This window comes from Mesoplodon densirostris, chromosome 10 (assembly GCF_025265405.1).
Source record: "Mesoplodon densirostris isolate mMesDen1 chromosome 10, mMesDen1 primary haplotype, whole genome shotgun sequence".
NCBI classification, from domain to species: Eukaryota; Metazoa; Chordata; class Mammalia; order Artiodactyla; family Ziphiidae; genus Mesoplodon; species Mesoplodon densirostris.
In genome coordinates, this window is record NC_082670.1 from 110,519,105 (window position 1) to 110,542,171 (window position 23,067).

Genomic DNA, 23,067 nt, shown 5'->3' on the forward strand with positions numbered 1-23,067 from the left:
TTCCCTTCTTCCCAGAACGCAGATACAGTTTCTGCTTCGGAAGCTGGTCTCGGAGTAGCTGCTTACGGCTGCGTGGCCTTGGGGGGCTTCTGACCTCTCGGTGCCTCTGTTTCCTCACAGGGGTCGCAGTGTTTCCCACCTCACTGGGTCATTACGGACATTAGTCCTTGCTAACTACCGCAGTTAACCTTTTCCACAGAGGCCGGCTGCATTGCCAGAAGGCAGGGTGGAGCTGACACAGCCCCTGCTGACCTCCTCCCATGGGCTGGGGCCAGGAGCAGATAATTTGTCTCTATTCTTCTCAGCCTTAAAACTCTTTTCTGATAGGAGCTAATTCTTACAGAAAAGCTGAAAAAAGAGTAAAAGATTTTGTAGCGTGCCCGTATTTAGGCTTCTCTGACCCCTCCTCATGAGGGATGCAGATGAAGCGTCCTGGGCACGTCCGGGGTCAGGATGCAGACTCCTGTCACCCGGGCTGATGGGGAGGCTGCCAGGCTTCCCCACTGCAAGCTCGTTTCCCTGTGAGAACCGACACATGTCTTGTGTGGAGGTGCTTTGAGACCAGCAGGGCATAACTTCATGTTCCTTTAACTGCAGCCTCCTTCTGGGGGTGAGGGCGTAAAATGGGACCGACCTCCAGGAAGGCAGGTCAACCTAAGTCTCTGAAGCCTGGAAACTGCTCACAGCCCTCTAGTCTCCCTTCGGAAAGTCGCTCCGAGGGCCAGTCAGTGATGGCGCAGTGGAGAACTCAGGGTGTCCAGGGCAGTGCCGTGGGCACCGCATTTGCCATACGAGTGTGCCACAGGAAGCACTGAGTTACGGTAGCCCTTAGTATTTCCTTATGCTGTCCACAAAGAGTTAGTAACTTTAAAGTGTTTCTTTTTTTTTTAAGGAAGATATAGAATTATCAAAAATGTGTATTGAAAAGTATTAGGAAAAAAATACCCCCAGAAATGTTATCAGCAGTTGTTTAAAATGGAGGAGTTCTTTTTTATATGTGATATTTTCTTTTACTTTCGAGATTTTTTTTTTAACAATAAACCCTGTTTCTTCTAAATCAAGGGTAGTCGGGGAAGAAGCAACCATAGTTTTAAGCCCTTAGTTTGGTGCCCTGGGTTCCATCTTCGCTGACACTGGTGAGCTGTGCTGTGGGAACCTCCCCCTTACTGCTGGGAGGGCGGCAGCAGGATTGGGGTCCTTGGCAGCCCTCACCTCCCAGGTTCCCGCCCTGCCTTCCCAGGCTTCAGGCACTCTGCCCTCACCAGCTCCCAAGCCCAGCCTTCCCCTGGGAGGCTCAGGGAGACCCCTGCAGGGACAAAGCGCAGGGTCAGCTGCTTCCATCACTTACAAAGGGCAGGTGGAGCTTCTCTCCCCTATGGAGAGAAGGGGGTTCCTGGGACTTTAAGTGAGAGAGGATAGGGGGCCAGGAACGTAGCACAGGTCCGAGACACGGGAAGGTCTGTGTTCACAAGGTCTCTTTCAGATGGCAGGGGCCAGACAGGTAAGTTCACAGAGCTGGAAGGTCCAGGGGTGGACTTCAGGCACAGCTGGATCCAAGAGAACATTCGCTGCTCGCTTGTGCTTTCATGGAAGCTCCCTTGCTGGGCTGGGAGGGTGCCGGGACCCCAGAGGCCCAGATCACCGGCTGGCAGAGCTGGCTTGTTTCTCCAGTGAGGCATTTCCCTCCCCAGGGTCTGCGAGCGTTCCCGACCAGCCAGCTAATCCTTTCCATGTGCCTGGGGACATGGATCTCTTCTTGCTCAGAGCCCAGGAGCGGAGTAAGTCTCTATCAGTGAGTATCTTTCGAGGAGCAGCCTGCCCGCAGCTCCCTCCTCCCTCACACGGAAGCAGCCAGACTGCCCTTTGCTCAGGTCACTCTCTCACTCTGGAATAGTCAATGGCTCACCGCTTGCGATGAAAACAACTCGCAACTGCCTGGCCCCAGGTCTCTTGTCCCACTAGCTTACCAGCTTCATCACCACTGTTCCTGGGCTGTTGTCAGGGTGGGGGAGTTTCTGTGGCTACAGCCTCAGCCAACATGCCTTAACGTCTGCTGTCCCCTGCATGAGACACTGTCCCCTCCTGAGACTCTCCCTGACCTTCAAGGCCCTAGGAAACCCCCCCGCATGCTCTAACCTTGCACAGTCCCCCTCACTGGAATTCTGGGAGGCCAGACACACACACGCGCGCGCGCGCGCGCGCCCCAGGCCGTGTTTCTGAGACACACACTCACACGCACAGGCAAGGCCTGCGTCCCGGGCTCCCTCATGGGCTGACTGTGTCCACCCCGACTCAGGGCTCAGCATCTGAGATTCCTTAGAGCAGTGGCTCCCTCTGTGACCCTGACCAGGACCAAGGACACACAGGGACATGCAGGTCCTCCAGCCCCACCCCTGTGCCTGGATCCAGGCGGAGCCATCGGTGCTCCCCACCTCCTGCCTGGAAGGCGGAGCGACAGAGACACAGAGCCACTCTGAGCGGCACTCCGGGCAACACGCACACACAAGGCTTCCCCTTTCTCCACCAGTGCCAGCACGGCCTGGGCTTCCTTCTCCCAGCCTGGCCCAGCCTCAGGGAGCCTCTGCCTTCCTTCCAAAGCTCCTGACCCCACCTCACACTCCTCCGCCCAGCACAGCCCTGACCTCCTCACACTGACCACAAGAAGCTCCCCAGTGTCTTTTTTTTTTTTTTTTTGCGGTACGTGGGCCTCTCACTGTTGTGGCCTCTCCCATTGCGGAGCACAGGCTCCGGACATGCAGGCTCAGCGGCCATGGCTCACGGGCCCAGCCGCTCCGCGGCATGCGGGATCTTCCCAGACCGGGGCACAAACAAACCCGTGTCCCCTTCATCGGCAGGCAGACTCTCAACCACTGCGCCACCAGGGAAGCCCCTGCCCAGTATCTTTAAATTGCAGACCTTCTGCCACTGGAATTCTAGCGGGTGACATTTTCCCAACTTCATTGTACATGGATGTGCGAATTAGGGTCCTGCCACAGACAAGAGGTGAAATAGGTGTTGCACGCGGCAGGGCCAGCAGGAAGTAGAATTTGACCAGGGGAAGCCAAATGAAGACCCACGTGAGGGCTTATCTGCTCGGGCAGTCTGGGTCCTGAGCCAGCAAGATCCCCAGGGCTTGGACAGCAGGAGGGGCTGGACACTAGGCCTCGGGAAGATGAGTCCCTCACCCCACCCTATCCTGAGACCCTCCCAAGTGTAAGGCTGGGGCCGGATGCAGTCCTGGGGGTGGCTGGCCAGAGGCCAGGCAGGGTGGAGAATAGGTAGGGAGGTGCAGACCCCCCACGTGACCACGGGCTGCCCACAGTGAGTAGGGAGCTTGCAGGTCAAACTTGGGATTTCCAGTTTCTTTTGGAAACTCCGAGGATCTAGTTTCCCTCAACGTCAGTTTGTCAAGATTTAGCAAATCACAATACAAGACGCTCAGTTTAAGTGAGAACTTCAGACAAACGAGGATCATCTCTAGTGAGTGTGGCCCTGCACCACTGATCTGGAATGCGCATCTGAGCTGGCATCCTGTGGTTCATCTGGCGCCCCGCCCCCCTGCCAACCCCTGGGCAGCTGTGCTCAGGACCCAGAGCAGTTCCCGCAGGCTCACAGCCCCAGGGTCTTCTCCGCAAGTCACTCTGCACATGCGCGCAGCCACACCGGCCAAGTGCGCGCCTCCGCAGCGTGCGCGCTTCCGAAGCCCCGGCCGCCCCGGACAGGGCGACGCGGAGCAGACTGGTGGGCGGGAGAGGGGTGGGTGGGTGGCTGGCCCCGTCCAACCCCGCCCAACCCCGCCCGACCCCGTTGCCCTACACCGCCCACCCCAGGATCGGGAGCAGAAGAAGAAGCTGCGGGTGCACGAGAAGATGACCTACTCGTCCAACGTGGCGGCCAAGCTCGGCAGCCTGCGGCGCGAGCTGCAGCTGGAGGACGAGGTGGCGGACCAGGGGGCGCGCGCAGAGCAGCTTCGCATCTTCCACGAGCAAACGGCCTGGAAGCTCTCCATGACCCGAGGTGCGCCCCTCCCCCCGCCCCCCAGCCCTGACGCCCCAGAATCCCGTCTTCGCCCTTGCGGTCTGAGCAGTGCGTTTAAAGGGCTCTGGAGATGCGGGGCTGTGGTGCAGTGTGTGTGGGGGGGGCCGGGGTCTTCTCTGAGCCTGGCCTTTGCCTCCCGGGGTACAAGGATCAATTCTACATGGATTGCTGCTCTAGAAGCCTTTGAATCCCAACATTGCACTCATTCTGAATGCTGGCCTGCACAGTGAGTGCAGGCTGGACAAGGTATAAAATGTAAGCACTTCCCTTGGTGGCGAGCACCTGAGCTTCAGCACCAAATGGCTTCTCTGTCCTGGACAAGTCAGCTTTGTACGCAGCTTCCACTCTTGGCTGGTAACAGTACCAGCCTCATGGGTGGTCGGATTCAACGTCTTCAGACACTGCCCGTAGTGAGAGGGAGCTATGTGTGTGTGTGACCTGTTACTATTTTTATGACCCTGTAGGAAATCTGAAGTACTAAAAATGCACTAACACTCTACCAGTGAAGTATAAACCACTAAACTAGAAAGAAGCAATTGAGATCAGAGAGTCCTGGACCCCATGGGCTACAGGGGCTCTGAATGTGAATTTGAGCGTGGAGAGACCCCCAGCCTCTACCCCTGACGCCCGAGGCTTGTTGTTTCGGGTAGGAAGCCCTGAGCTTGCTTGGACGTTTTGTGTGTGGAGCTCTGCCCTGGGAAGCAGCACTGCATGTGTTTTGTCTCTCCCTCACTGTCCATTTCTAAGACCTGGGAGCAGCAGGTGGCATCTGGGTGGGGAAAGCTGGACCCAGCAGGTCTGACTTCCAGTAAGGAGCCCAGGGAGGCCAGGCCAGACATCTAGACTGAAAACGGAACTCGTGTACCACACCGGCTTCTTCGGGAAAGGAGAGGATTTGAGGGAAAAGGCCGAGAGCCCCACGGTTCCATCCCCAGCTGGGGAGCCTCCAGGCCTTCCTCTCCAGAAAGGCAGGGAAGGAGGCCTGCATGGGCCTTGAGCCCAACTGCGATGCCTCCCTGCTTGTACTCTGGAAGGTGGTCCCGATGCCCACGTGACTTCCGCCTGGCTGAAACCCTGTCAGGGTAGACTTACCTGCTGCCCACATTGTGCCCTGGAGGCTTAGGGCACCCCAAGGAGAGAGCACGCTGCCCCATTTTTCTCTCACCGCCCCCATTCTCTCACTGTCCTGGCCAATAGACCTTTCATTATTAAGTCCAGCCAGGTAAAACTACCAGGGTGGGTGTGTCCAGAGCTTCATTCCAGGTGAGAAGGGTGCTACAGCAAGAGAGGCTCAAGTCAGACATACAGAAGGACTTCCCACCTGGTCCGTCTCTAGCCGTGGAGGCTGTACTATATCAGCAGAGCCTGCTTTCCTTTTGCTGCAGCCACAGCTGGCTCTCCCGCGATTCCTGTAGTCATCTGGGCCTCACAGCCAGCATAGCACCAGACCGGCAGGCTGGCCCCGCACTGCCTGGCTCTGCCCATCCCAGGCTTCAGGCTTGGGTCTCTCTCCCACTGCCTGCCCGCCCCAGATGCCTCATGCCTCTTGTTGCAGGAAGGAAGATGGGACCTGATGACATAAACAGCTACATCGACCAGAAGCGGCAAACGTTCCTCATCCAGGTAGGCCGGCTGCCCCGCGGGCCCAGCGGGCTGGCCCTGTGAGGAGCGTGACGCCCGCTTCGGTGCCCTCAGTACGCCCTGGATATGAAGCGGAACGAGATCCAGCGGCTGGAGAGGCTGGCGGCCAAGGAGGAGGCCAAGCTGGAGCGGGCAGAGAAGTTTCTGGAGAAGGACGCTGCTCTATTTGAAGAGTTCCTCAGGGAAAACAACCTCAGCTCTGTGCAGGCCCTGAGACTGTGAGCTGCCCGGACCCCAGCCTGTGCACACTCACCACCCACCCGGCCTGACCCCGGGCCTGCACACACTCACCACCCAGCCAGCCCTGATCCCGGCCTGCTCACACCCACCACTCAGCCAGCCAGGCCCCTCCTTGCAGCTCCCCCGCCTCCCGCCTTGCCTGAAGGCAGAGTGGCCAGCCCTCTTGAACACCCTGTGATTGGCTCCCTCCCCTCCCCACCCCCAGGGCTGAGGAGGAGTCCAAAGCGAAGAGGGAGAAGATCCGTGAGATCCGTGATCTGAACAACCAGATCATGAGCCTCCAGAGGTGAGGTCAGGGCGCATGCCGGGCCCTGCGCTGTCCCCGCCAGCACACCTCCGGGAGCCAGAGGAGCCCCGTACAACACACACCTCTGAACCTCGGCTCTCTCAGGGACCCCAAGCCCTGTGGGGCTTTTTCAGATGAGGCGACCGAGGCCAGGAGAGAGTCGGTGGCCTTCCTGAGGCCACATCACTGGGGCAGGGCTCGCTCCACCGTGAGAGCGGCTGCAACTCAGGGGGCATGAGCCGTGCTGGTCCCAGCAGGGCGGCCTCCTTCCCCGCACACAGTGTTCCGGCGCCTGTCCTCCAGGAGGCCTGGGAGCTCTGGGCCTGCCCTCCCCTCCGAGGGGCCCAGGGACGGAGCCTGACTTCGCCCGTCCCCTCCCGGCTCTAGTGAAATCTCCAAATTGGAAGACACTCTGCAGAATTACAAGGCCTACAAGGATTTCCTGTACAAGCTGTCGCCCAAGGAGTGGCTGGAGGAACAGGAGAGAAAGCGCTTGGCTCTCACAAGGACCAAGGAGGCGGTCGGGGCCTTCGAGGAGAACGTGCTGTTCTCTACACTCGGGGACAAAGGTAGCAGGAGAGAGAGGGCGTGCCGGGTGCCCCTAGAGCCTGTGTCCAGCTGGCTCCAGGCCGCTTCCCCTGCTTGCAGAGCCCCCCGGGCTCCGCCCACACGCTCCTGGGAGAATTGCCGGCTCTCAAAGCAACCCTTCCTCCTGCCGCTGAGGGGGACCTCGGGGAGGGTCCTGGGGAACTCTGTGCCCCTGAGCCATCTGAGACTCCTCCGTTGCTTCCTGTAGGACCAGAGATCAAGGGCCAGAAGGGCCTCAGAGGTATGTGGCTGCCCCAGGCTGGAGGGGCCCTGCTCTGGCCTGGGGCAGATGGACAGCCCTCCTCTGCTTCCTCCAGAGAAACAGGGCCCAAAGAAGCCCACCAAGCTCCTGCAGGTGACGCAGCTAAGGCAGGTCCCGTCCCGCACTGTCAACCGCCAGGCGGGCACCCAGCCCAGTGTGCCTGGCAGGCTGGACCCCAGAAGGTGAGTGGGCTTGGCGGGGGCGGGGGAGGCGACGGAGGTGACTGGCCTGCTGCGGAGCATCCCCCAGTGGCTCTGGCCAGAGGCACCCCGGCTGGTGGGGAGAGGGTGTGGAGGGGCTGTTTCTAGCCTGGACAGTCTGGAGTCAGACTTAAGCCTGAAAAACAAGATGTTTCCCAAGCAAAGTGTTCTTTTTGTCTGATTTGGTGAACTTGAGCTGGGGTGGCCCAGTTGGGCGCTGGTGGGGATGTCAAAGGTACACAGATGGAGCAGCCAGGTGGGCGCCTGGGACAGGACGCACGTGCCCATGCCCTCTGGCAGGAGTGCTGGCTGCCGGCTGGCAGAGCCCCCGAGCCTTTCAAGAGAATCAGGAAGTCTGGCTTTTCATATAGAAGTCCCCAATTTTAATTGTGACAGTTACTTTTAAGTCGTTTAAAAAATACGGTAAGGGACAAACAGAAATCAAACAGATCCAGACCCGGTGACTTACCCCGTGGTCCCTCCGACACCCACCTCTGGGACCCCCAAGCCCCCCTGGGCTCTCCTGGGTCTCTTCCTGCAGTGCCCCTCCACCCCCCTCCACGCCCGCTGTTCTCCAGCTGTGACAGGTGACAACGGGACAGACGTCCTGCCCCACTCCCTTCTCCGTGTCCCCTCGCTCCTGCAGCCCAGCCACCCCAAACCCCGGCCCCTCCTGCAGGGCTGCCCACACGGCGGGGAGGGGACTGGAGCCCTGGCTCTGCTGCCAGCACGTGCCCTCGGGGCCAGGGCTGCAGAGGCCAGGAAGTCTCAGCAAAGCACTGCCGTGATCGCACTTAGGTCTTCTGTTACTTTCTTCTCTAATACTGTAGTGTTATGGACATATCACCAACTGCACAAGCCAGACGCGCGCAACAGCTTAACTCTGGTCCCTGGAACCCCTGTCGGGGGTGCTGTTTCCAGCTGGAGAGGTTACATGTGTGTGCTTCCTCGCCCCAGGTTGCCCTCAGCCCTGGAGCTCCTAGCAGCAGGCTCCTGTCGGGACAGAGCCTGAGAACAGAGGTCTGGGCCCGCCCTCTACTAGCCATGTGACCGGGGCCACTGAGCACATGTGGGCAGGTTGTGGGCTACACGAGGCACTCGGCCGGGAGGGCAAGTGGGGGCTCAAGTCCGGCCCAGCCCTAGGCTCTGTCCTCCTGGAAGGAGGGTTCTTAGCAGGGCACCTTCTGGGCCAGGAGTGTCCTAGCGGCGACCTCGGCCGGTGAGTGGCTTTCTGAGCAGCATGTTTCTCATTTGCCAAATGGGCATCAATGTGCATACGGGGTGGGGCCCAGGCCTGGGAGTGTGTTAGCTGTCGGCGTGGGCCCTGCGCTGTCATCTCTCAGGCCTCGGCCCAGCTCGCCCCGGCTGCAAGCCGCCCTCGCCAGCTCTGGGGCCAGCAGAACCTGCGTGTCTGTGTAGGGTGCAGGCTGGAGCAAGCCGGGAGGGGCGACGGAAGCAGGTTTGAGGTCGGTCCAGGGCCCCCTGCAGTGTCGTGGCCCAAGCAGCCTTTCCTGTGGCCCCGGGCCCGCCCAGCACGGTCCCTGCCCCGTGGCACGCGTGTCACAACAGATGTGGGTGGGAGCAGCAAGGACATGTGCCACGGCCGAATCTGACGGAGGAGGTGGGCAGAAAAGGCACACGGTGAACGTGGAGCCGCAGGTGCGCAGCTGCCAAGCGCCCGGAGTGCGGGAAGGAGCCGGAGGGGCAGAAGCAGAGCCGCCTCGGGACCGGGGCCCACAGGCCCCCGAGGATGCGAGCTGTAGTCTGACCGGAGTGGGAGGAGCTAGTTGGGTGCTGACACTCTCCCCCTGGCTGCCGTGTGACAGCTGGGGGCCGAGAGGAGCCCGGCGCCATCCCCTCGGCAACTTGAGGGACAGAGGAGGGGGCGAGGGGCGGGCGACAGCGGGGGTCACGCCCTCAGGCCTCCCCGACCCCGTGTCTCCGCAGGGCCAGTTCGACCCTCCCCGTGCAGGAGGACCCAGACAGCGATGGGGAGGTCAGTGTTGGCTCTGGGCGGGGGCCGCAGGAGCCGGGCCCGCGCCGTCCAGCAGCTCCATGTGGCTCTGGTTGCAGGAGCTGCAGCTGTACTTCACGGAGCCCCAGCAGCTCCTGGATGTCTTCGAGGAGCTGGAAGAGCAGAACCTCTCACTGGTCCAGAACACCCAGGAGATGGAGGAGGCCTTGGAGGAGCTGAGCTTCACCCAGAAAAACACCCAGATCCGCATGTAGGTCTCACGCCGCCGGGCGCCCGGGCAGTGAGAGGGCTCTGTCACTGGGTTTTCTCCTGGGACCTCCCATAGCACCTGGGAGCTGGGCTGTGCACTCCGCACCCTGGGCATGGCTTCGGTTTTCTGGAAAACTCCATTTGAAGACTTAAGGCCTGACTCTGGGGAGAGGGTGTGTCGTCTTGGGCAGGGGGCTGGCGTTGGGAGCAGGTCAGGCCCCTCCCTACCCTGGAGCAGCCTGTATCCAGAGGGGGAAATCTCCAGGGCCGTCTCGCGCAGGGGCTTATTGCTGACACTAGGACCCCCAGAACTAGTCTGGGCAGGGTCAGGCTGGGGCACCATGTGAGGCCTGCTGGGAGCCAGGAATCATCCATTTATTCCCAAACAGTGACTAAGCACCTATTCTGGATCAGGCTGGGGTCTAGGCTCTCCAGGGATAAGGGAAGGCCCTGCCTCGTGAGCTGACAGCCCGTGGGAGCAGACTGAGAGGCTCGCAGATTTGACTTGGAGGTAGTAACACACGCTAGGAGGAAAAGAAAGAGTGACGTAAGAAGGAGGCCGAAGTGGAGGGTTGCAGCAGGTGGCAGAGGGTAGGGGAGGCTTCCAGGGGAAGGTGTCCTTTAAGCCAGGCAATTCCTGAGCAATGGGAAGCCACATGGAGATCTTGGGGGAAGAGGGCTGCATGCAAAGGGAAAGCACATGTAAAAACCCTGAGGTGGGAGCCGGGCCAAGGCTGTGATGTCCCAGGGGAACCGTGTTCTTCAGTGCTCATGTCTTGCTGGCCTGAATCCTGCCTTGGAGAATTTCCTACTGAGAGTCTCCAGAATAATACAGAAACATAAGCTCTCAGGAAAGACTGTTTCCTGGAACCTGGGAAGTGGCAGAGATACAAAGAGAGATGATCTGGGGAGAGGCACGCGGCCTCCCAGCCTCCAAGAACCTGGTAGAGGACATACACATGCACCACATGCCTCACAGCAGAATCCTGGAGGGGCCGTCCGGTAGCTGGTCTTCAGCCAGCTGAGCCATCCCCAAGATCACCAGTCGCCCCTGTACATTGACTGGGCGTGTAAGGTTGCAGGACGAGCAGACAGGGCATCATATATTCTCTGTCAAGGGCACCACCGCACGTGAGGAGTCGTGTGCGACCCTGAGGGCGAACACCTCCTTGAGTCGCACGCTGGCTCCTTGGCTTTCTCCTCCCTCTTGTAACCTTTTCTGATTTAAAGTCTGTCTGATATTAATATGGCCACTCCTGCTATCTTTTGGTTATATTTGCATGGAATACCTTTTTCATCCTTTGACTTTCGACCTGCTTGTATCTTTGCATCGTGAGTCTCTGATAGGCAGCGTCTAGCTGGGTCATGTGTTTTTACCCATTCTACCAATCTCTGTCTTCTGATCAGAGAGTTTAATCCATTTACATTTAAAGAAATTACTCATATGGAGGGACTGACTTCTGTCGTCACGCTATATCAAGCTTTATAGCTCTTTTTTTTAAATCTCTCATTTCCTGCATTACTGTCATCTTTTGTGTTTCGCTGATGTTTTTTTGTAGTGAAATATTTACATTCCTTTCTCATTTCCTTTTGTGTATGCTTTTTAGCTCTTTTCTTTGTGCCATGGGGATTACACTTACTAACCTAAAGTTATAAATAACACTCAAATTTGAATCCATATCAGCTTAACTTGAATAACATACAAAAACTACTCCTTTACAGCTCAGTCCCTACCCCTTTTGGTTGCTGATGTCTTCATACATTGTGTGCCCCAAAACATAAACTAATAATTCTTTAAATGCATTAGTCTCTTAAATTATGTAGAAAACAAGATTTGGAGTTACAAACTAACAAGTTTCAGTAATATTAGTTTTTACACTACTGATTTTTTCTTCTTGAAATGTATTAGTCTTATAAATCATATAAATAACAGAAAGTACAGTTACAAGCCTCTGTTACCGTAATACTGGCTTTTGTACTTGTTCATGTATTTACCTTTATTGAGATTTTTATTTCTCCATGTGGCTTCAAGTTACTATCAGTAACCTTTCATTTCACCTGGCAGGACTCCTCTGGGCATTTCTTGCAGGACAGCTCTAGTGGTCACCAAGTCCCACAGCTTTTGTTCATCTGGGAATGTCTTGATTTTCTCCACTTTTAAAGGACCCTTTTGTCAGATGTAGGATTCCTGGTTGACTTTTTTTTTTTTCCTTTGAATACTTTGAATATATTGGCCTTCTGTCTTCTGGCCTCCACAGTTTCTAATGAGAAGTGTGCTGAAAATCTCATTGAAGATCCTTTGTATGTGGTGATTTGCTTCTCTCTTGCTGCTTTCAAGATTCTTTGGCTTTTGATTATCCTGTGATAGTTTGTTATAATGTGTCTCACTGTAGGTCTCTTTGACTTCCTCATACTTGGAGTTCCTTGAGTTTCTTGGATGTTTCTATTCATCCAGTTTGGAAACTTTTCAGCCATTATTTCTTCAGATACATTCTCTGCCTCTTTCTCTCTCTTCTCTTTCTGTGACCCCCACGATGCGTATATTGGTCCTCTTGATGTTGTCCTGCAGGTTCCTTAGGCTTTGTTTGCTTTTCTTCAGTCTTTTCCTTTCTGTTCCTCGGCCTCCATAGTTTCCATTGTCCTCTTTTCAAGATCACTGAGTGTTTTTTCTCCCTCCTCAAATTTGCCTTTGAATCCCTCTAGAGAATTACTTATTTCAATTATTGTGTTTTTTAGCTCCAGGTTTTCTTTTCTGATTTCTTGTTTTCTACTTCTTTGTGGATATTTCCATTTTGTTCACACATCATTTTCTTGACTTTCTCCACATCTTCTTTGAGTTCTTTGAGCATCTTTTAACACAGTTTTTTAAAAGTCTTGGCAGTATACCTGCCATCAAGTTTTTTTAAGGAACAGTTTGCTTGTTTTTCCTGTAAATGGGCCATACTTTCTCATTTCTATGTGTGCCTTGTTAATTTTTGGTAAACCCTGAATATTTGAGTCTAATAATGTGTTAACTCTGGAAATCACATTCTGTCTCTTCCCCAGAGTTTTCTGTTTATTGTTGCCATTGTTTATTGGTTTGTTTTTTTTTTTTTGGTACGTGGGCCTCTCACTGTTGTGGCCTCTCCCGTTGCGGAGCACAGGCTCCGGACGTGCAGGGTCAGCAGCCATGGCTCACGGGCCCAGCCGCTCCACGGCATGTGGGATCCTCCTGGACTGGGACACGAACCCATGTCCCCTGCATCGGCAGGCGTACTCTCAACCACTGCACCACCAGGGAAGCCGGTTTTGTTTTTCTTGATTGTTGTACGCTATCTTTGTGCTGAGAATCAGCCTGAGGTGTAAACTTAAGGTCTCAGGTCTTTTCTGAGACTTTCCCTTGTCTTGTGTGGCCCTTTCTAATTTTCCTCCCATATATTCAGTTGCTTTTTAACGTCTTTGTCCTTTAATGTCTGGCTCTCGAAAGGGGAAAGGAGCAAAAAATGAAGTGGGTGCGGGGAGAGCTCCAGTCCTTTCAGTGCCCTGGAAGTCACGTCAACCAGAGGGGATCAGAAGCAGCAATCAGTGATCAAAGCACAGATCCTCATATTTGGAGGGCAGGGTCTTTTTTGCCCACCCTGGTTCCTGCGAGCTGTGTGCAAGATGGTCCAGGAACACCTGCATGGATGCTGCCACAGGGATGGAGGTGGGGGATAGGTAGCTGTTACTGTGCTCAGTGCTGAAATGGACAGAAATGAACACAGTTTTACATCAGAGTCTTCCCCGAGAAACTGCAAGCCTCAGCAGACTCCAGAGTTACAGAAAAGCTCCATCACAGTTTTGCTAGTGCAACAGTGGTCTGGATGGGGAGGTAGACTCCTGGGGCTTCCTACCCTACCATCTTCCCCTACTTCAAAGTATGTTATTTTTTTTCTTTTTGCCGCTATTTCTGCAGGACAATGGTAACTCCTCCTCTTTTGCGTGGTCTTTGAATGACCTTTATTCACATGTGGTTGTACTTGCTTTTCTCTCTCTCTCTCTCTCTCTCTCTCTGTCTCTGTCTCTTTAATACCAGTTCAGTAAACTTTCTGAGTATATGTCCCCAGGTATTTATGAAGGGATTCTCTTTCTTGTTACTGTCTAAAAAACCTATTATAACTTCTCCAGTTCAGCCCAGTGGCTCTAAGAAAATTTCAAACACATAAACATATACAAAAGTAGAGAGGTGGGACTTCCCTGGAGGTCCAGTGGTTGAGACTTCACCTTCCAGTGCAGGAGGTGCGGGTTCGATCCCTGGTCAGGGAATTAAGATCCCACATGCCTCAGAGCCAAAAAACCAAAATGTAAAACAGAAGCAATATTTTAACGAATTCAATAAAGACTTTAAAAATGGTCCACATCAAAAAAAAAATCTTCAAAAGTAGAGAGGATGGTATAATGTCTCCAGGATCCCATCAGCAGCTTCACCAGTAATCAACTTGTAGCCAATCTCCCTTCATCTAGACTCCACCCACTTCCCTATGTCCCATATTATTTTTATAAATTTATTTATTTATATGTTTATTTTTGGCTATATTAGGTCTTCGTTACTGCGTGCAGGCTTTCTCTAGTTGCAGTGAGCAGGGGTTACTCTTTGTTGTGGTGCATGGGCTTCTCATTGGGGTGGCTTCTCTTGTTGCGGAGCATGGGCTCTAGGTGCGTGGGCTTCAGTAGTTGTGGCATGCGGGCTCAGTAGTTGTGGCTTGCAGGCTCTAGAGCGCAGGCACAGTAGTTGTGGTGCATGGGCTTAGTTGCTCCGCGGCATGTGGGATCTTCCCAGACCAGGGCTCAAACCCATGTCCCCTGCATTGGCAGGCAGATTCTTAACCACTGCACCACCAGGGAAGTCCCTCCCATATTATTTTGAAGGAAATTCCAAGCAGTGTATCATTTAATCTTTAACTATTTCAGTAGATATTTCTAAAAAGATGAGGGCTCTTTAAATTCACCACAATACCATCATAGCATTAAAAAAAGAAATCCTAAATATTGAATATTCAAAATCCATAAATGGAGTTTTTCAATCATTAATTTGAATTAGAATCCAGATAAGATCAATACTCTGCAATCGGTTGTATCTTTAAGTCCCTTTCAACCCATAGGTTCCCTCCCTGTGTGATCACTTTTCCGGTGGCAAAATGCTCCTCAGATGCTGTGCATTGGATTCCCTGAGGGATCTTGCTTTTTTTTTTTTTTAATTTTAGTATTTTTTTAAATTGAAGTATAGTTGATTTACAATGTTGTGTTAATTTCTGCTTCACAGCAAAGTGATTCTGCCACACAAACATATATATATATATATGTTTTTAAAAAATATTTCTTTCCATGATGGTTTACCCAGAATACTGAACATAGTTCCCTGTGCTCTACAGCAGGACCTTGTTGTTTATCCATTCTATATATAATAGCTTAGACCTGCTAACCCCGAACTCCCACCCCATCCCTCCCTCGGCCTCCTCCCCCTTGACAGCCACTAGTCTTTTATCTCGGTCTGTGAGTCTGTTTCTGTTTCGTAGATAGGATCATTTGTGTCATATTTTAGATTGCACATATAAATGATGTCATATATTTGTCTTTCTCTTTCTGAGTTACTTCACTTTGTAGGATAATCACTAGTTGCATCCATGTTGCTGCAAATGGCATGATTTTATTCTTTTTTTTTTTTTTTTTTTTACTTTTTGGCCGCACCCTGTGCCACGTGGGATCTTAGTTCCCTGACCAGGGATTGAACCCATGCCCCCTGCATTGGAAGCTCGGAGTCTTAACCACTGGACCGCCAGGGAAGTCCTGTTACATTCTTTTTTATGGCCAAGTAGTATTCTATTGTATATATGCAACACATTTTCTTTATCCATTCGTCTGTCAGTGGACACTTAGGTTGTTTCCATGTCTTGGCTATTGTGAGTAGTGCTGCTATGAACATGGGGTGCATGTATCTCTTTGGATTAGACTTCTGTCTGGATATATGCCCAGGAGTGGGTTTGCTGGATCACATGGTGGCTCTATTTTTAGCTTTCTGAGGATCCTCCACACTGTTCTCCACAGTGGCTGCAGCAGCTTGCATTCCCTCCCACACTGTAGGAGGGTTCCCGGGGATCTTGTTAAGTGAAGTGTCTAGCTGGGCAGGTCCTGGTGCGGCCTGGACCCTGCGTTTCTAACAGATGTGCTGGTGATGTGCACGCTGGTCTGAAAGGACCGACACTGAGCAGTGTGTCCCTCATGCCCTGCATTTCCTGAGTCTTTTCTCCTTTACCAGTGGGATCTGGTGGAAGAGAAAAGCCTGTGACCCAACAATTTACATTTAAAGAGAACTTAGTGGGGAAAAGGTACCATTTTATCCCAATTACCTGGAGAAGAAATAGAGCAACAAAATTACCCCCCAGCCCCCAACCTGGTCCATGTAACAGAGGTGCCGGCTGCAGGGTCACTCGTGGGTCCAGGCACTGGATGTAGAGGAAGCTTTACAAAACAGGCTAGAACCGAGTGCAATCATGTACCCTTAGGAGATGTATCACTGACCCCAAACGTACCCGCCCTTGTGGTGGGCACTCAGGGTTGGAGGGGTTCCAGCCTCTGTTATTGTCCTGGGCAACCTGCGTGCACCCCACAAGGGCCCGGGGGGAGGTTATGTGTGAGCTGCATGTGGCCTCTCAGGCCATCCGCCTCTGAGAGCCCAGGAGAGCTGGCCAGACCAGGTCAAGATCCCTCATGCTCAGGCTTCTGGCCTCAGCCCCACAGCCATGGGGCTGCAGCCTTTGGGGGCACCAGCAGGCTGAAGCCCGTAACCCTGTGGCAGTGCATGTGACAGACCGGTGGCCCCCAGTGGGCAAAGGAGCAGCAGCCCATGGCACTTGGCCTATAAACGAGAAAATGTCAGTAGGTTCCATCAACCAATGGGCAGAGGCACAAAATCACCGTAGGGGTGAGGGACACCTCTAGGCCGCCCGGCACTGCTGGCTGAGGGGCCAATGTCCTGCTCACTCTGGCCAGGACTTGCATGCAGCCGCCCATGTAGGATGGCCCCATGACAACCCTAAGAGCCAGGATTCCTGCTCCAGAAACCCCAACATACAATGGTCAGTGTCTGCCATGATTGTGAAAGATTTAAAAAATTTTCAATATATTATTTCATGTAAAAGTTGATTGTTGCTATCCTATTCCTAAGAGAATTGAAAACATGTCCTCACAAAGCCCTGTCCTGTCCATGTCCATAGCAGCATTATTCCCAAGAGCCAAAAGGTGGAAACTACCCAGACATCCAGTGGTGAGTGAACCCATCAGCAAAGTGTGCTTTCTGCACATGATTCACTCTTGCAGTCATGAATGGACCACAGGGTCACAGAAAGGAATGAAGCTCTGATACGTGCTACAATATGGACAGACCTGAAAACATTATGCTGAATGAAAGAGCCAGACACAAATGGACAAATGTCGTGTGGCTCCATGTTAATGAGATATCCAGGAGACAAAGTAGGGGAGACGGAAGGGTGGGAGTGACCGCCTGGGTTTCTCTCGAGCTGCTGAAAATGTTCTAAAATTAGATTATGGTGATGGTTGTGCACCTTTGCAGCTCTACTAAAAACAACTGAATTGTACACTTGAAAAGAATTTTATGGTGAATTATATACCTCAGTAAGGCTGGTTTTTGTTTTCGTTTTTTTGTGTGTGTGAATTGTTAAAGATCTGACATTTTCCTCCTGCATCTCACCAGCGCCTCTGACCCTGGGCCTCACCCAGCCCTCAGCATGTGGCAGAGGCCAGCAGGCTCAGACAGGTGCTGGTCCCCCATCCAGGGAGCGGGAGGTCAGCCAGCTGAAGCAGTGGATCAACACGCTGATGACATCCATCACCAGGGAGGAGGAGAGAGCCGCGGAGCTGGAGCTCAAAGTCCACATCTTCCATTTTGGCCAGTACAAGGGTGATCAGGAGGTAGGGCCTCTGGATGGACAGGTGGCTGCCCGTGGGTGGTGGTGGGCAGAGGGCATGTGGCCACAGGCCAGGGTGGGAGGGTGGGGGCATTCACGGGCACCTGCTGGGACGGGGCCCAGTGCCCAGAGCTCGGATGGTGGGAGAGCGAAGCCCCCGGGACGTGGTGCTCTGGGGCTGCCATGGCCCCTTGCCACCGTCCAGGCTCTGGGCCTGACCCAGAGGCACCCCTGGACAAGGCCGTTGGCCTCAAACCGGAGCCAGCCATGTGTTCACACCCCGTGGACAGGCAGCTCCCTGACACACCTCCTCTATCCCTTGTTTCCTTCAATGACTACATCAGCTTCTTAAACACACACAGTGTGTCTGGAAGTGACCCTGCCAGGAGGAAGGCAGGCACATCCCCAGGCAGGCTGGGAGGGTGAGAGAATTCTGAGGGCACAGAGGCCAGGGATGTGTCCTGGGACCGGGACTGGGCACACCCCTCCTGACAGCATGCCCGGGGCCCAGGGTGTGGACCTGGCTTCCTAGTTCATTCAAATTCCTGTTGAATGCCTACTGTGCGCCAGGTACCGGGCCAGGTACATGGGATGCCCCAAGAGCAGGCCAGGTGTCCGCGCCTCCTGCAGACTAGTGGGCGCTGGCTGTGCCCTGTGCTGGCCTGTGCCTGCTGTTCCTCTTGTAACCACCCAGTGGGACAGGGGTGTTGAGTTTTCTGAATGCCAGGACAGGCTGAGAGAGGGGAGTCCACCTGCGCAGGGCTACACAGAAAGTGGGTCACAGAACGTGGTCCTGGGGGGAGCTGCGGTCAGCGCGGGGGCAGAACAAGGAGGGCTCCTGGAGTAGGGGGCTGGGCCCCAGTGGGCACCCTGAGGCCCAGGCATGAGCCCCAGTAGGTGCCAGGACTCGGGATCTGGCTGACCACAAGAGGGCCAAGGGATCAGGCACTCTGGCCAAGAGAAGTCCGGGCATCCAGTTGTGGCCCCCCCCACTTCCCGAGCCCCACTGCCTGTCGGGCAGGGCCCTGGGAGGTCAAGCAAACCGCAGTGAGAGGTCTGGCAGGCTGTGGCACGGGGCCGGCGCAGGCCCGCGTGGCCACACTGGAGGGGGCCTCCCGCCTCGCAGGACAAGCTGCTGGAGAGTCTGAACCGCAAGGTGCTGGACGTGTACCGGCACTGTGTTGGCAGCCAGCAGGAGTCCATCCCGGGCGCCGTGCAGATGCTGGCTGCTATCGAGCACCAGCTGAACGAGCTGCTCGACACCCTGGAGCAGGTGCCCCAGGCGAGAATCGAGCAGGTGGAGAAAGCCAAGGAGAAGGAGCGCCGTGTGAGGTGAGGCCCCGCCGGCCGTGCCCGGGGCGTGAGGGAGCCTCACACGCCTGCCCCGGCTCTGGGCTGGCCCTGAGCACAGAGGTCGGCTGCGGCCCTGCCTGCGGAGCCCCCGAACCCGGGGCAGGACCCGGTGCTGCAGCCGAGGGAGGGGCGCCAGACGGGGCGGCACGCTCAGCCCGATGGAGAAGGTCCCTGTTTGGGAGTGGGGCGTGTGGTGGCGTCAGGGGGCCTGGGAGCCAAAGTGAGGGTGCGGCCAGCCGGCCTCGCCTCCAGGGACAAGAGACGGTGACAGACTGTGCTGGCTGGACTGAAGCGGGAGGGGAGCGGCACTGCCAGCGCCCGGGGTGGGGGGCGGTGGAGGGGGAAGGGGCCGGCTCGGGAGCAGCTGAGGGGAGCCGAGGTCAGCAGGGGATGCCCGGCTCCGAAGGGAGGCCCGTGGAGCTCCCCACAGGCCCAGTGGGGTGCAGGCCAGTCCCTGGCCACCTGGTTCATTCGATCCTAGTAGAGCCCCGAGACACAGTCACCTGCAAGCAGCCATATCTCTGCCACATGCAGAAGGGCTCTTCCTGTGTGTCCCTGGGCCCTGCTGGAGCAGGCACTGGACAAAGGTTTGACGGCCACAGTATAGAGGATGACACGGGACTCTAGAGCTTGCTGGGGCCTGGGCCTTCCATGGTGGCGATCGGGGAGTGCATCAGTGACCAGGGATGAGGACCTAGGAAGTCGGGTGTCCCGGGGGGATGAACCCAGAGCCGTGACCCGCAAGGAGCAAGGGTCAGAAGCCAGGCCCTGCCCCCTGGCAGGGAGGTGGGGAGGAGTGGACAGTTTTCTCAGAAGAGGGAGGGCTGTGGCCTGAGGGCCGTGTGGGAGGGAGCTGGTGACTCGGTAGCCTTCCCTGGGCCTCTAGTCATGAACCCCTCTCTTCCTGCCCCCCAGACTCCGGGAAGAGACGCTAAAGCTGCAGAAGCAGCTGCAGGAGGAGCGTGTGCAGCGGGCCCAGGCGCGGGCCCTGGCCGAGGTCAAGAAGAAGGTGGGCAAGGCGGCCCTGGGGAGGTGCCGGGGCCCAGGAGGGGTGATGGCCTGCAGCCCCCCCGGCTCGCCCCCTTTTGCAGATGCTCTTGCTGAGGTCCTCGGGGGGAGATGGGCCAGCAGAGTGGGGTCAGGGTGGAGCAAGTTTTCCCGTTCCAGGCCCCCTGCCCCACCTGCCCCTCAGGACCTGCTTCCTCCGGGTGCCCTCCCAGCCCTGCCCGGCTGTGGGCCCTCCGCCCAGAGTGCTGGTGCCCACAGCTCAGCCCCCATCCCGGGGTCCCACCTACGTTCCAGCCAGACCGCAGGCCACAGCTGCGTCCTCCACCACAGCAAATGGGCTGGAGTGGCCTCTGGCCTCCGGCCCCGGTGTCAGGATGCGTGGTCCCTAAAGCAGGCCTGAGCCTCAACACGGCCCCAAGGACAAATGAGGACACTGCGGGGTCTCCTGTAATCCTCGCGGCAGGAGACACGGGCCCTTCAGCCTGGCGTTTCCCCTGAGTTTCCAGGTTTCCCTCCTTCTCTCCCCACCCCCGGCTCATCCCGGGGGGCAGGCCCGGTCCAGGCTGGTTAGACTTCCTCCCCACTAGCGCTCACAGTGGCCCCGGCCCGCCCGCTGACCACGAGTGGCCACGAGTGACCAGAGAGGCTGGCATGGGCCCTGGGCTCCTGGCGCGCTCGGGGCAGGGCGCAGGCTCACGGCGTGCCTGTCCCCACAGACGGGCAGGAGGCTGGTGTGCCGCTCGCGGCCGCCCGACCTGAAGAGCAAGGAGGAGCCCACGCACGAGGTGGTGGACAAGGACAAGGTGGAACAGCTGTTCTTCTTCACGTAGCCCACGGGCCACCTGCTGCCTAAGGAGAAGCAGAGGCGGCGGGGCTGACACCCCAGGACACGCCAGCGCTGGCGCCGTGCCCCTCGCTCCCACGCTGTCCCTTCAGTCTCACGTGAAATAAAAGCTATGTCGCTCTGGTACCTCAAGGCCTGTTTCAGGAGGCAGACGCTATAGCAAAATGTCAGTCTCCCATCATTCGTCATTTAAATCAGCAAATAATGAGAGAGGAGCCCATTTTGCGTGTCAATTCAATGAGCTGCTGAGACGGAGAGTTCCTTCCTAAGGTGAGGCTTGGGAACAACCCCAGCTCCATCCTGAGACGAGGTGTAGGATCCAACCCGGTTCCACCCTGAGGTGAGGTGTCGGATAAAACCCAGCTCCACGGTGGGGGGAGGGGTGGGATCAACCCCAGAACTAGCTGAGATGAGATGTGAGATCAACCCCAGTTCCACCTTGAGGTGAGATTTGGGGTCAACCCTATCTCTACCCTGTTGAGAAAAGTGAGAGAAACCTTAGCTCCAACCTGAGGGGAGGCATGGAAACAATTCCACTTCTACCTGAGTTGAGGTGTGGGATCCACACGAGCTCCACCCTGGATGGAGGTGTGGGATGAACCCCTGTTCTACCTGAGGTGTGGTGTGCGGTCAACCCTAGTCCCCATGGAGGTGAGGTGTGAGAAGAACCCGAGTTCTACATGAGATGAGTATGGTGACATTAAACCCTGTCCTACCTGAGGTGACGTGGAGGATCATCTCTAGCTCCAACCTCAGGTGAGGTGTGGGGTCAACCCTACTTCCACACTGAGGTGAGCTGTGGGATTGGCCACAGCACCAGTGTGTGGTGAGGGGTGCCCTCAACTCCAGCTCTGTTCAGAGGTCAAGTGGGGCATCAGCCCCAGTTCCACCTGAGGTAAGGCATGGGATCGACTCAAGTTCCACCCTAGGGTGAGGTGGGGGACCACCTGCAGCTCCATCCTGAGGTGAAGTGTGGGATCGGCCACAGCTTTTCACCCTGGTGAGGTGTGGAGACAGCCCGGGTTGACCCTGAGTTGAGGTGTGGGATCCACACGAGCTCCACCCTGGACGGAGGTGTGGGATGAACCCCTGTTCTACCTGAGGTGAGATGCAGGGTCAACCCTAGACCCCATGGAGTTGAGGTGTGAGAACACCCCCAGGTGTATCTAGGTGAGAGGTGGGATTGACCCCAGTTCCACCTGATGTGAGTTGTGAGACTAAACCCTGTTCTACCTGAGCTGACGTGCAGGATCATCTTCAGTTCCAACCTGAGGTGAGGGGTGGGGTCAGTCCCCTCTCCCTGTGAGGTGAGATATGGGATCCACCCCATTTCTCCGCTGATATGAGATGTAGGATCAACCCCAGCTGCACCCAATTTGACATGTGGACTCAACCCCAGTTCCACACTGATCTGTGATGTGCAATCAGCCCTAGCTTCCCACTGAGTGAGGTGTGGGAACAACCCAATTCTCCCTGAGGTGAGGTGTTGAATTAAACCAGATTCCACCCTGAGGGGAGATGGATCAGTGCAGCTCTGCCATGTGGTGAGGTGTGGGATTAACTCCAGCTCACGTGGAGGTCAGGTTTTGCAGCAACCCCAGCACCATCCTGAGTTGAGGTGTGAAATCAACCCCAGTTCCACCTGAGGTGAGATGTGAGATCAACCAGAGTTCTACTTGGGGTGAGATGAGTTAAACCTCAGTTCTACCTGAGGTGAGGTGTGGAATCAACTGCCGTTCCACCTTGACTTGAGGTGTGGGATGAACCCCCCGTTCTACCCTGGGGAGAGGTGTTGCATCAGCTCCAGCTCCACCTTCAGGTGATATGTGGGGTAAGCCCAGTTCTACTTTGATGTGAGGTCTGTGGTCAATCCAGTTTCCCTCTGGGTGCGGTGGGGTATCAGCCGCATTTTCATTCTGGAGTGATTTATGAGATCACCCCAGGTCCATCTGTATGTGAGACGTGGTTGATTAGCCCAGAGTGATCGGGCAAGAATTGTCTGTTGGATGGAGCAGAATGAATATACATAGAGTATTTATTGCAGACATTGAGTGTGCCTGGATTGAATGTTGAATTAAAAAGTTTTCTTTCTAAAGAGTAAAAATTGGATTTTGCAAAATGAGTGTATCTGAGAAGTTGGTGATTTGCACACATCATCTGTAAATAGCGGTTTTTAAATGCACACAGTGAGGGTGCAAGTAGGTATATCTGAATGGTATTGAGTGAGTCATAAGGCGCGAAGGCTGGATTGCACAGAGTGTGGGTGGAAATAGTGGCTGTTGAATAAGTCCTGAGACTCCCTCTGGCAGGGTGTCGTCGTTGGGTGGGGATGGGTGGGGAACATGAAGACACGGGGTCGGGTCAGATCTTAGAGGAGCTGCCAAACGGCTCTGTCCCTGTTCCTTCCCTGTCCAGGAAAGGGAAACCCCAGAACATTGAG

General features: G+C 55.5%; 1 protein-coding gene across 1 annotated transcript; it reads left to right on the top strand.

The window, feature by feature from the left end:
• The first annotated feature begins 416 nt into the window (after positions 1-416).
• CFAP100 (cilia and flagella associated protein 100) lies at positions 417-20,712 on the top strand. Its single transcript, XM_060111518.1, has 15 exons — positions 417-447; positions 1,692-1,792; positions 3,831-4,017; positions 5,594-5,661; positions 5,734-5,897; positions 6,125-6,205; positions 6,593-6,774; positions 7,002-7,034; positions 7,111-7,237; positions 9,203-9,251; positions 9,329-9,480; positions 17,291-17,426; positions 18,549-18,754; positions 19,691-19,784; positions 20,500-20,712. Exons 1-15 carry the CDS (start codon positions 417-419, stop codon positions 20,611-20,613), a joined length of 1,725 nt encoding a protein of 574 aa, XP_059967501.1. The 3' UTR covers positions 20,614-20,712.
• Positions 20,713-23,067: the final 2,355 nt, after the last annotated feature.

Excerpts from the sequence above, each read along its gene's own strand:
- CFAP100 (XM_060111518.1), top strand. The coding sequence starts at position 417 with ATGCAGATGAAGCGTCCTGGGCACGTCCGGG. Across the intron at positions 6,206-6,592 it reads CAGATCATGAGCCTCCAGAG|TGAAATCTCCAAATTGGAAG; the intron begins GTGAGGTCAGGG and ends TCCCGGCTCTAG. Across the intron at positions 6,775-7,001 it reads CTCTACACTCGGGGACAAAG|GACCAGAGATCAAGGGCCAG; the intron begins GTAGCAGGAGAG and ends TGCTTCCTGTAG.